The sequence below is a fragment of the Anthonomus grandis genome, chromosome 4 (genome assembly GCF_022605725.1).
Source record: "Anthonomus grandis grandis chromosome 4, icAntGran1.3, whole genome shotgun sequence".
Lineage (NCBI taxonomy): Eukaryota > Metazoa > Arthropoda > Insecta > Coleoptera > Curculionidae > Anthonomus > Anthonomus grandis.
In genome coordinates this window covers 38225830-38239467 of record NC_065549.1, presented here as the reverse complement: position 1 = coordinate 38239467, position 13638 = coordinate 38225830, and the positions used below count along the sequence as shown (strand labels likewise).

The 13638-nt window shown below is 31.9% G+C and overlaps 1 protein-coding gene across 2 annotated transcripts in view; it reads right to left on the bottom strand.

Moving 5' to 3' along the window:
• Positions 1–13638, bottom strand: part of LOC126735791 (titin-like) — a 291189-nt gene that overhangs the window by 190749 nt on the left and 86802 nt on the right. For both annotated transcript variants that reach the window (XM_050439900.1, XM_050439901.1), the window contains exons 23-25: positions 8436–8806; positions 2704–2790; positions 2470–2557 (exon numbers count right to left, since the gene is read on the bottom strand). In XM_050439900.1, coding sequence (XP_050295857.1) covers positions 2470–2557; positions 2704–2790; positions 8436–8806 — 546 coding nt within the window. The remainder of the gene's footprint in view (positions 1–2469; positions 2558–2703; positions 2791–8435; positions 8807–13638) is intronic.

Sequence of the window (13638 nt, the reverse complement as noted above, 5' to 3'; positions counted from 1 at the left end):
TCACGCATCTAGTACCACCCGATACAATCTCGTGTTTATGGGATAAACCGCATTTTGTACTGAGAAAAAGCTGGCCAGCTAACGCGAGTGAAAAACTGTAATCGAGAGAAAACCAGGTAAGGTCTCACAACCATTAATTGTCAAAAAACAATAAATACAGTCCACTTTTCTCAACAGTGAGCTTTCGATACAGTACTTTCTTAACAAAAAATAAAAATCAAATAGATACATACAATTATAAATTATTACATTATAAAAGCAACAAAAAAAAATAAAAACGCTACACACCCTTGGTTGAAATGCTTAAAAGAGAGAGGTTCTGCTAAGTTTGATCGCTCTATTTTAGTAAAGGTGTTTCATTATAAAAAATTGCTTAAGTATAGTTTTGTAAAGAATGCTCTGCAAGCTGGCCCAGGTTCATGGCTAAGAAAAAGGAAAATGCAGAAAAACTTGTTTTTCAAAATATTTCAATATGGCTGAACACTTGTAGACTGTCTAGTTACATCAAAAATAATGTTCAAGTGTGTCAACTGCACGTGTAATGTGGAAAAAAGGAAAAATATACATTAAAACGTCGCACATTGAGGCAAAATCAACAATTTTTATACAATAAATTATAAAAAATATTTTAACACAATTCTGTAAAGATTCATGCCATTTTGCTTGAAAAATAATTTGTTTTTGCGCATGCCAGTATAATTCCTAATTTATTCGAGTTATATTGGTTTGTTTTCTTACTTTTTATAATAGATTGTGCGATATAAGTTGTTTATATTTAATATAAAGTGACTTTGCTCTCTTTAAGGCACAAGTCAGTAGATTAATATTCTTATTATTTTGAAACATTTAAGCAATTATTCAAGAACTACATTTTATTTTAAAGCTGCATGTCAAAAATTTGCAATTACTCAATAATATTTTAAAAGCACAACGAGATTTAGTTATGAATCCAGAACCATCTGATAATTTTATTTTATTATAGTTTTCACGAATTAGTACAATTTCATATTCCAATTGAAATTTTTGATCGATTTTGCCCCATTTTGAAATATGTCCCATTTTACCTTTGGTAAAACTATAAAGTGCTCAAAATCACTACATTAATTATACGTAAATCTATTGTAGAAACGTTGATATATAAAAAGGTGTTGGAAACGATATCTACCCAAAAATGCTACATATGTAAAGCCACATGCAAAGATTTTAATAATACGGATCAACTTCTTAAGAGGCCAATTAATTCCGAAAATCTGGCAATAGGAATCTTCAAAAACAAAAAAACAAATATAACCTTAATTAGAGAACGACTCGGCTTGATCGTTGACAAGCCAAAACCAGGATTAAGTAATACCAATGCTGGTAACACGGCAAAGCGTTTTTTTTAATTCAACTATTTCCGCTGAAATTACCAAACTGGATTTAAAACTAATTGATAAACTTCATATTATAATCATTGTAATATCAAGTGATCATGAAATTGAAATAGACAAATTTCGAAGATGAAAGAGCTAACTATTTCGTTCTTATGTATCCATGCTATAACATACCACCAATCCTACTAAAGTTCCTTATTCACAGGCCAGAAATAATTAATAAGAAATAAATAATTTAATTTAAAGCGCTTTGTTGCCAATAGAATAGAAAGATTTTAAGAAATTAAGAGAGCACCACTCTCGCAAGAATAGTCGCACAGCATCCAATGAAGATGTGTCCAATTTTTTGCTTTTGTTCTTAGACCAAGAGAAAACTTTCTAAAAAAATTACAGTGTTCTTCCATAGCGGCAGAATTCTTATGACCCTCTTCAATGCAACTAGTTCAAAACAAAGCAAATGAGTTAATTTGATTGAATTAAATTTTGCCAGGTGAAGAGTAATAATTTTTTTTATTTAGGATAAAAGTTAACTAATTTCTTGTACATTTTTATAACCTAATTTTAATTGTTTTGAATATTTTGTGCCATTACCTTAACATAACTTTAATAATAATTAATAGGTTATGTATAGTAACCGAATGGTAACATTTAATTTAAAAATTTTGTTTAATACAAAAATGTTGATGTGTTATGTGCAAGTAATAATAAAAAAAAATATTTAAGTCTTCATGTAAACTGGCAATACTGCGTTATTAAGAATATTTTTTTAAAAGCAATTTCTAGACTTTTTTTTTGTAATATATCAAAAATAACAAAAAAAGGTAAATTGAATACACATTCACATACTTATATCCGAAGGAGCCAATCTGAATAATGGCTATTTAAAACTCCATGCATAATAGACAAATTGTTAGAAAACTAAATTTTTCTATAGAATTTACTTTGAAATATTTAAATAGCTTTCTTTTGTTACCAAGGGCTTTTCTACATAATTCATAAATTTTAACCCACTGTGGCGTCGATCCCACTTGCAGTAATATGACACTTGATAATTTTTTAAATATGCATTTAATTTTGATTTTTTTTGTTTACTTACCAACCGGTTCAAATGGTGAAGGAGGTGGAGAGGGACTTCTTTGAACTGGAGGACTTATTGGAACAGGAGACCTTATTGGAGCAGGAGACTGTAATAGTAAAAAACTAGTATGAAAAATATAGCTTTTAAAAAAAGACATAATATTTGATAATATGTATCTAACTATTTCCTAAAAACTTTTAATATAAGAAGTTTCTAATAATAAAACTAATATAATTACTAAAAAAAACTTACACATGGCTGACACACTTCTTCCTGTTGTCTTTCTGCTGCTTGCTGTGCCAAATATTGGTCAAATACATCAGGTTCATAGGGATTGTACTAAAAAAATTAACGTCATTAGATCTTTGCTACTAATATGGCAGGTATGGAATACTGACAAAATCCATATAGGCCTGAATTATTAACCAAAAATACTATCTGGTGCAGGCTTCTGTAGTAAAATTCTATATACTAGTAGGGTTTATTTGCTGGTAATACTGCTAACAAGTAATCAAACTCTCTTGCTTGACTAGAATCCGTAAAATCATAGGTAGGTCCGAACCTATGATCGGCATAGCTTAATGTAAAGCTGTCGGGTTATTAAAAATGTGCTTGCTAGAAAGGTATTTAGAGATAGACGGAATCATCTGGCACGATATAGGATAAATAATACAAAGATAAATGGTTTATTTGTCTCACCAGACAATTCCTATGCCCAAAGAGATGCGAAATTCGGCTAATGACTGGTAAGTTAAAAAACAATGGCACTAAGATACCATTTTCACACCCTAGCTATTACGAAAACACCAAAGTACTATTGGTATTGAGAGAAGAAAAACACTATAGACCATGTTATAGGGGAGTTCCTAGCACACACGTGCGCTAGGTTAAAACATCTGGGCTCAGGAGTATAACATTTCTTATAACAAAGCACTTGATTGGCATTTTCATGGCGATTGTCGTCTGGTAACTCTTGGTATTATAGGATTAAAAAATTATACTAGAAAAATTAGCATCGAATGTCAATATAATGCCGTATAATATTGGATCAAAATCTTGAAAAATTATTTTATAATATTTGTGGCCATTTTATACTTTATTTACCAATAAAGGAGTCGACTAAACCACCTGCGTTTATTAAATTATTAATAAAAATTAAATAATTATTTTTTTTAACGTAATTTGGAATAATTTAATTTTTGTCAGATGTATCTTAGCAACATTTTTAGCAAGAATAAATTTATATTAAATAGGCATAACTTAAATGGTTACGATCCTCACTTTACTTATGCAATTGTTTACTTTGACACAACTTGTACACGGTGTACTAAATAGTATAAAAAAATATGGAAAATCGCCCGGATATACAAAAAGAAAATTTAAAAGAATAGTACGAGTTTATATAAGCTTTTATTATGTAGATCTCTGTTGGGAGATATGGTATCAAAAAAAAATCATTTTTTTTTATATAATTATTAATCACTAGGAATATTCCAATTTTATTTTAATGTAGTGTACTTCCAATAATAATTTTCAAAATACTACAAGCAGGAAATACTGTAAAGGTGGTTCTTCAACACACTTCACGGCTTAATGAGCAATCAAAATTCAGCATATATAGTGAAAAGCAAAGAACAAATATTGCCATCAGTTTAGGAATACCACATTATTAGCTCCTGAAGTTGCCACTATGCAACACCTGTGCCATATAAAAATTAGGCGAAACACGTTAATTTACATAGCAAAGGGGACAATTTTTGAGGCATTTGTTGTCGTGTTACTTTTAACCCCCTGACCCCAGTGCACCTATCCCTAAAATTTTAAATGGCAATCCCTATTTCTTTTACTATTTTTGTGTTCCATATAAAATTCTACATAAACTACATTTATTAATTTTTTTCCAAATCGTGGCTTAACCTTATAAATAAGTGAAATGTAATGTAATATCTAATTTTAAAACAAATTGCATTGATCGTCTCATAGCAGTTCGTTTAAAAGTGTTTGTACTTGCCAATACTGACAGAACAAGATTCTCACTTTGCTTATGTCTGCTATTAAATAATAAGTAGATACTTGTTCTTTATTTTCCGACTCGTAGTGTTCATTTTATGTTCTTTAAGAACATTCTGTAAAAGTTAATTTCATAAATAGTTCTTAATTATTAATGTCATTTCTTCAAATAGTTTACACTATTTCTGAACGCGTAGATTTGATTTTCATTCATGGAGCTTAAAATCGTTGCTTTACAAGAACGAACTATATTTAGCCAAAGACATCGTGAAAGAAATGTTGGACACAAGTACATCCGTCAGTTAGTAGCAAAATTTGAAAAAACATGATCTGTTCGCAATAGGAAAAGGAATGAGCCAAGACTGCTCAGATTGAGGTTTTTGGTGAAGTTACTATGACTCCCACTACGTTCCTTCCTAAAGTTGCAGATCAAACTGTACTGTCGCGTGAGTCAGTCAAAAAAGTATTATAGTATTTCATTCATACAAACTCCTAATTACTTAAGAATTAGAGGATGATGATCCAGATCTCTCTTATTTAATGGAACTGTAATGGGTCCTCTCTTTAATGGAACTGTAAATGGTGAAATTTGTGCAGAAATGTTAGACACAACTATAGAACCTCTTATAGTTCAATAGGTGGAAAATCAAAGGGACGCCAATGGAAATCTTGCTCTAGATGAACATTTGCTGCACTTTCAACAGGACGGAGTGCCTTCGCATTAGATCGCCCAGTAAAAGAGTGGCTGGATAATCATTACTCAGAGCAGTGGATTAATAGGACGGGACTCATAGAATAGCCATCTAGGCCACCAGATCGGACACCGCTGGATTTTTTCTTATGGGGTCACTTGAAATCTGTTGCATTTGAAACTCAACCAGATTCAATTCAAAAATTACAACAAAGAATTATACAGGAGTATAGAACTATTTCACCTGAAACTATTCAAAACGTCCGAGAATAGTTTAAATACCGGCTGTACTGGTCATACTGGCTTAATAATTTTTTTCAAGGAGTTGCCTTATTTAAATGTACATAAAATACATTTCATTTATTTGTGAGGTTAAGCCAGGATTAAATTAAATGCAGTTTACGTAGAATTTTATAAGGAACACAAAAATGGTAAATTAGTTTGCGTAATCATTGGTAGAGGCAATATTAAATGCTGTTCGTTTTCAAATTGTCACCCGATATGTATATTTCCAAGAAAGAGATACTCAACAAATTAATATACTTATATACTCGGACACCCAGGGGGCCATAAATACAATTAGCTTCCATAATGATAATTCAGACTAAAGGATTTTTTGCCTGACCTAGAGAGTATACTTATGTCCACCTTATAGAGAGTATTTATATTTATATTATATTTATCCGTAGTACTAACCAAAATTGAACCTAAGTTGCTTTTGCCTTTGGTTATAAGAAAATTGTTTTTGACTGGTCTTTAATGAAGGTGTTATTATGAATTTTCTTATTTAGATAAGAAATTAATAAATGGTAAAGAAATAAATTTATTGTCTTTTTTAACGCCAGGAAAAATTTGTTTTTTCATTTAAGCTAGTTGATTTTATTAAATAAAGCATTAATTAGGTTGGGGTTATAGTTTTTATTGTAAGCAATTTATTGAGAATATATATTTTGTTTTGAAATTTAAGAGTAGAGCCATTTTATGTTGCTGACGATGGTTGAAATAAATTGAAATTTTGTAGTCTATTTAAGCGGGTTTTCGATATATTACTCGGTTACTCTAAATTATTTGGTAATTTATCTATAGTTAAATTGAAAAAATTTAAATTATGATTAGTTTTTTTTCCGATATAAAAGAAATTTTGGAATGAATTTGGTTTAATTTGTGTAGGAATAAGTAAGCTCCTAATATATCACAATTTAAGAAGCAGTGACATTCGTTATACCAATTCAAAGTTTCTTTGTTGTTGTCAGTTATTCTAAAATTTGATTCCAAATAAGTGGTGTGTTATTTATAGTCGTAAATGTTGTTTTAATTTGTGATAATGATTTTCCACTATGTGGAACTCCTGTGCGTAACTGACAAGTGAGTACATTTTATCTTTCTATACTTAATTTTAAACTTAATTCTAAAATCCTTTTTCCTATATTAAAAAAAAAATAGAGCCAACTCACTTTCAGTTAGCACTGATGATGACTCATACGCCGAAAGTACTATATTAAGATATAATTAAACACTTTGCTTTGAATGTATCTAATTTGATTATTTCTATCTTTAACAAACAACAATTAACAAACACCTGACAACCTTAATATACCTTTGCAGTAATACCAACAGAAAAACCTTTTGCAGACTCTGTCATAGAAGGAAAAAGCCACTGAACGTATATGTAAAGGATTATGTAGGGTTAGACTTAAGAGTTTGGGAGACTACACACTTAGTTCTGACAGATTCATTCATGCATCTGACAGGTTATCGTGCTCGGAAAAACGTTCGGACACATTAATTGAGATTGTAAGTTGCGCATTTTTTACAATAAAAAGTTTTTAAACAAGGTGTGCCACGTAGGTGAGGCTAATACCAACTTTCTTATTTTAAATAGAACACCCTATATGTTATTATAATTTTCGATTCTCTAAAATTCCAAACATTTTGATGTATCACATGCCATACCTTTATTCGATTGTTTTTATGATACAGGGCGTTTAAGAAAACGTATTTCATAAATTAAGGAAGAAGTCCATTCTGAAGTGGAATCAATATAATATTGAAAAGTTAGTAGGGGAAGTCTTTTCTCCACAAATAAAATGCTAATCCTCTAATTTCATGAGTGATGCATTTTGGCAAGTGTTCTCCTCAATATTTGCCGGCTTGGTCACATAAACTTTGGATTTCAAATATCTCTATAGGAAAAAATCCAGCGGAATCAAATCGGGCGGTCTTGGTGGCCATTCAAAAGACCCTCTCTTGCCAATCCATCTGCCTGGAAAAATAGTATCCAGATAGTTTCGAACAGGTTTTGCAAAATGGGAAGTAAAAAGTTAAAAGTCCTTCTTGTAAAAAGTGTAAGTACCTTGCTCCATTTAAAATTTACTTCGAAGAAAATTGGGCCTATAACTTGGTGACCTAGAATTCTTGTCCAAACATTTATTTTTTCTGGGTGTTAAGTATGGCTTGCCTCATCCAACATGGATTTTCTTGTGCCCAATAACGGCAGTTTTGACGATTTACTTCTCCGTTCAGCACAAATGTCGACTCATCGAAAAAAAAAATGTTTTTTTTTTAATAAGATTATTATTATGCATTAATTTTATAAATTATTCACAAAATTCAATTATTCTATCTACATGCTCCTCATTGAGTTCCTGGAGAATTGTTAGTTTATAGGGATGATATTTTTCTGCTTCAAGAACCCTTACTACTGAGGACTGGCTCACTTCCAATTCGCGCGCTACTTGCCTAGTGGGAATATTATTAGGATTTTCTTCAATGGCTAATAACACATTAATTTTGGTGTCTTCATTAAGCCAGATCGATGAAAACTAGTTATTGTTCTTACATGACCATTTTCCCTAAACTGTTTTTTAATCTTGCTTATAGTACTTTGAGATATTGGTGGTAAATCAGGATACTTCTGTCTGAATGAATAAATCCAAACTTCATTTTGGGTTCTTGTTCTAACTCCGTCCCCAATTATCATAAAGATTTAAATTTTGTGCTTTTTAGTTAAGCTCATTTTGTAAAAAAATTGAAATAAACTTAAATTTGATTATCCGACAGTAAAGGCACGTCTTGTAGCAATGTCAAAGAAAATTGGTATTAGCCCCGCCTACATGGCACACCCTGTATAAAAAAAATTATTGTAAAAAAATGCGCAATTAACAAGCTAAATTGACGTGTCCGAGCGTTTTTCCGAACACGCTTTCATTTATTTATTATCAAATTTATTCCAAGTTACAGACTCGCACTGTATAGTTAGTAGTAGCGAACATGTTTTCCTTACTGTTGGTATGTATGGTCCTGGGCTAACATTTGGTGACTCAGGAAATTCCATTTCTTCCTCAGCTAACGGTGATCGATCAAAAAACTGGGGAGGAGGCGATTGCGGAGGTGTCCGGGGTGGGGGAGTTGGCACTGGAGTTTGGTATAAGGGAGGCCTATCATAAGGTCTTTGCCAAACTTTAGGGGTCAGGGGTGAAGACACTCCGGGTACAAATTCTTTTTCTCTCGCTTCTCTTTGCCTGTATTGTCTTACTACTTCTGGTGTTATTGACGCAGGCGGGCGACGCTGCGGAGTTTGAGGTTTGGGCGTTTGGGGTCTTGCAGGTGGTGGACCCGTTGGAGTATAACCTAAAGGTGATACTGGGCCTGGCACTAAAAATAATAATTGTCTTAGCTTATTTGAATCTATCTATATTACTTAATAAGAATGCATATTTATACTGTCTGTATTGAAATTCATAAGTTTTAAGCTGTTACTGTAAAGCTGTAAAGTCAAGTGGAATAATACCACTCGACTTTTCCGATAGTCTGCTTCACATATTTAGCATAAGAAATATATTAATATCTGAGCTATGAGTCAAAAAAACGTTACAAAAAAACGTCAATAGTTTAAAATTATTAAATTTGGAGTTCTAGCTTATTTCTTTATAGAGCGAATACATAAGGTTGTACAAGTGTAAAAATTACAAAACTTAATAAACTTACAAATTATTTACTCATTAAAGGATGACTTTACTAAACCGAACCTGTAGGAAAACCATTCGGAATTCTCTTTTATTTCTCTTTAAATTTCCTCCAGATAAGTTAATTCCCTATAATTGCTGTTTTTTAATTTAATGAAAAAATTAACTATTATTTTCAATAGAAAAACAATGCCCACTAAGCTGTATAATATGCAAACCAAAACAAGTTTTGATCGGTTGATTAAGATATTCTTTAATTCTTGTTGCAAGTATGCGTATTTTTTTTCTCAATATAAAAAGATGTGTCCACTTAAGCGAGGTAACGTCTCAGAAACTAATAATCGTAGAACCTTCAAACAAAAAATGTCGTTATAAAAACGGGCAAAAAAATGCTGGAAAATATTTTTATGTTCATTGGTCGGCCGCTAGACGGTGTTACAGCTACTTCAAAATTTAAAATTCAATTTTTTCCAAAAAAACATACAATAACGGGGATCCCAAAAAAAAATTTTTTGGGAATTTTTTTGGGGATCCCAAAATATTATTGTAATAATCTTCAAGCATTTCTACACAAAAAAGTTTTAGTAAGAATTTCTTTCAGTTGTCAGAATGTTAACTGGTGGAGGGAGTTTTTGGCTTGAATGAGAAAAACAGCTAAAAGTCGGCTCTAGGAGAACGTCTATGTATCAAGACGCATTTTTTGATGTGCAAAAAAATTTTTTTCTGCTAGTGGTGTCCCTACAGGTCTTCTATTGAATATTTTTAGTGAAAAAATACTACGCCCCTGCTTTTTTTTAAAGTATTTTTTTTCTTTATTTTTCAATTCCTCAGCTATTATTTAGCAAATTTGATTTTGTCGTTTTTTTCGTCTGTCGTATGGTTTTCGCTTAAAAAATAAAAACAATTTTACCTCGTTAGAAACGGATTTTAATTTTTTTAATAAATGCATTTTTTACGATTTTTGTCTTGTTTTTTCACAGTCTAGCAGTAAAATCATTAATTTTGAGCAACCCTGTATAACGTAGAACAAATTTCTTATAGTGAAAACTAATCTACAATATTTCTGTAAATTACGTTTAAAATTTCATTTTTCTGCGCGTTCTAGTACCGTAGTAAGACAAATTTATTTAGCTCTAAATAAATTGTGTTATAATAATAAAAATGTTTTGGTCAAAAAATAAAGAAAATAATTAATTTCTTGAAAACCACTAAAGATAAGTAAAGGAACAACTTATACAAAAACAATCATAAAGTGATAACAGATCGGCAAATAAAATATATACAGAGAATATCATTTAAAATAACAAAGTTGGTACTATTTTTTGGTATAAGCGGCAACGCTGTACCTCTAAAAATATTTTTAATCGTTAGATCACCAACTTTTCAAAAAAAGTCCATTTTCCGTTCTCAGTAAACGTCTAAGGTATCATCAATTAAGTAAGGGATACCAAATTGAGAAATCTAGCACTACAAATAAAAGAACCTAGAAGGTGTTAATTATTATTTAAACAATGTCCTTTGCGTACAAAATTATGTTTGGTGGTTGTCTCTCGAATTTTCTTTATGTAGAGTTGAGTATCAATAACACTGCACAACAAATCGAAGGTTATTTTATGTTGACTGAAATATTTTTATTGTTGTTTACTAATTCGAGGCATCTGATTTCGAATCTGTCGTCAGTTTTACTCTAACAGTTCGAGTTGTTTAGATATAGCTACGTTCTTCTCATTTATCTTTATTTTTGGTTTTTTATCTATTATAGTCGCGTTTTAGATAAATTATTGTAATTTTCATCATCACTTCGCTAAGAAGGGTCTGCATTAACGATCCGAATTGTTTTTGTTATATTTGTGGTGAATATGTTTTTCAAAAATTTCGATTGAATGTGTCAGACTTTGTGAAACGAGCGTATTTAGAGTGTTTTGGTTTTCCTTTGGAAACAGATAACAAGTGCTGGGTGCCCAATATTGTGTGCAAAATTTGTGTTGAAGAATTACGTTTATGGGCCACTAAGAAGAGACTCTCTTTTAAATTCCAATCCCCAATGATTTGGCGTGAACCTTTAAATCATCACGATGACTGCTATTTTTGCGTTGTTAATATAAAAGGATTCAACAAGACGAACCGCTCCAAATGGATTTACCCCACATCAACATCAGCTGTGAGGCCTGTAAGGAGCTCAAAAGATACATCTTTACCATTACCATCTACATCTACAGAAAGTTCTGATGAATTGAATGAACTGAGTAGCATGAGCGATGACGAGTTTGTTCCAGAAAATCTCTTTGAACCAAAACCATTCGATCAAAGTGCACTTGATGATTTAATTAGAGACCTTGGACTATCCAAAACTTCGTCTGAATTATTGGCCTCCAGATTAAAAGGGAGAAATCTTTTAACTAAAGAAACTAAAGTTTCTTATTACCGCGCACTCGAGAAAAAGACTTACTTCCCTTTTTCGCCGAGGAGGATAATTTTGTATTTTGTACTAATATTTCTGGTTTAATGACTGCCATGGGCTTGCAGAAATATGATCCAATCGATTGGCGTTTATTTATTGACTCGTCAAAACGGAGTTTGAAGTGTGTACTATTGCACAACGGAAATAAACTAGGCTCCATACTAATAGCACATTCAACTAAAGTTAAGGAAGAATACCCCACAATAGCACTGGTCATAAACAAAATCAAATATAACAATCATAAATGGGTGATTTGCGTTGATCTTAAGATGGTGAACTTCCTTTTAGGACAACAAGGAGGCTACACTAAATATCCTTGTTTTATGTGTTTATGGGATAGTAGAGCAAAATCAGAACATTGGTCAAAAAAAGAATGGCCCTCTAGGGAAGCACTACTTCCAGGTAGTCTTAATGTTATAAATGAACCTCTAGTGCCACGAGATCGTATCATATTGCCACCCCTGCACATTAAACTAGGTTTAATGAAGCAATATGTTAAGGCATTAAATAAAGATGGTGAATGTTTCAAATATTTCAAGGAAATTTCCAAGTCTAAGTTCAGAAAAACTCAAGGCAGGTATATTTGATGGTCCACAAATTCGTAAGTTGGTAAACGATCCTAATTTCACCAGCTCAATGTCAGAAATTAAGAAGAATGCATGGGATTCCTTTGTTTGGGTTATCCAAAATTTCTTAGGTAATAGGAAGGGTGATGATTACATTGCGCACGTCGAAGAGATGTTGTCACACTTCCAGCGACTTGGATGTAACATGAGCATCAAAGTGCACTTCCTACACAGCCATTTACACCATTTTCCTGAAAATCTCGGTGACATGAGTGAAGAACAGGGTGAACGATTCCACCAAGATCTTCGAACCATGGAGGAACGATTTCAGGGTCGCTGGGATGCACATATGTTGGCCGATTTTTGCTGGAGTATTCAGAGTAGCAGTTCATTCAAAACTAGTAGAAAATCATATAAAAGAAAATTCCTGAGTGTATAGTTCTTGTAATTAAAAATGTTTGTACGTTGAGTGTATTTTTAATTCCCAAAAAATACTCCCTCCTTTTAACTCAAAAACTAGAGCTGACAGATATAAACTGATGACATTATTTAATATCAGCATTAAAAATAAGCCTAGAATCATAAAAATATTCCATGCAACATACATGCTGTTGGGCGGTGTAATCGAATCTATTTTTATAGGAGAATTACTTAATGATTTCTTTGATGATTTCTTTCCCTAACTGTGATATCCGACTAACAAGAAACTTAGATCCATAAATCAATAACTGCAGTTCTTCTTGATCTAAATTACAATTGGATAAATTGATTACCCGCTTGTGAAAGGAGTGGTCAGAAAAAGATGTGTGATCTAATTTTGTATATCTTTGCTTCTATAAAAGCAAATTTTAAAGTTCTTTATCTAACATATATATTCTACATACCGGGTGGCGCATCGAAAGCGAAACAGAGCCAATTACGGGCAGTCCATTAACTTTTTAAAAAAACGCTCGGACCTGTCGATTTTATTTTCGAGGGGGACACTTAATAATCACAAAATTACTTTCCCACCTACAACCCCCTAAGCGGGGGTGGCACTACCCCTAAAATCTTAAATAAGAAGGGGGGTCGAGTGATACCTCATTGGAAAGGTGTTTTAATTCTCTTTACAAGGGTACTTGGTTTGAGGCAATTTAAGTAGGTACTTTTTAAAATTTTCGCATTTAAACCTTAAAAGGTAATTTTCAATATTTTTAATTTTTCATAGACTACTAAAGGTACTTTTAAGAAAAACGATGCCAGGCAGTAGGACAAAACCATCAAGTATTATTAAATTATGAGACAAAAAATGAGATAGCTCTATCATATTACAGAATATTTTGACCTTAAGTCTAGACATTTAAAAAATTATCGCAAAAATACATTTAAAAAGAATTTGCTTTAGTTCACTATATCAATCACAGACCACGTTGGTATTAACATTAATTTATTTACGACAGGTAATAAATATCATTAGAATAATACGGATGAACTAGAGAACGGGCCAGCCAAAAA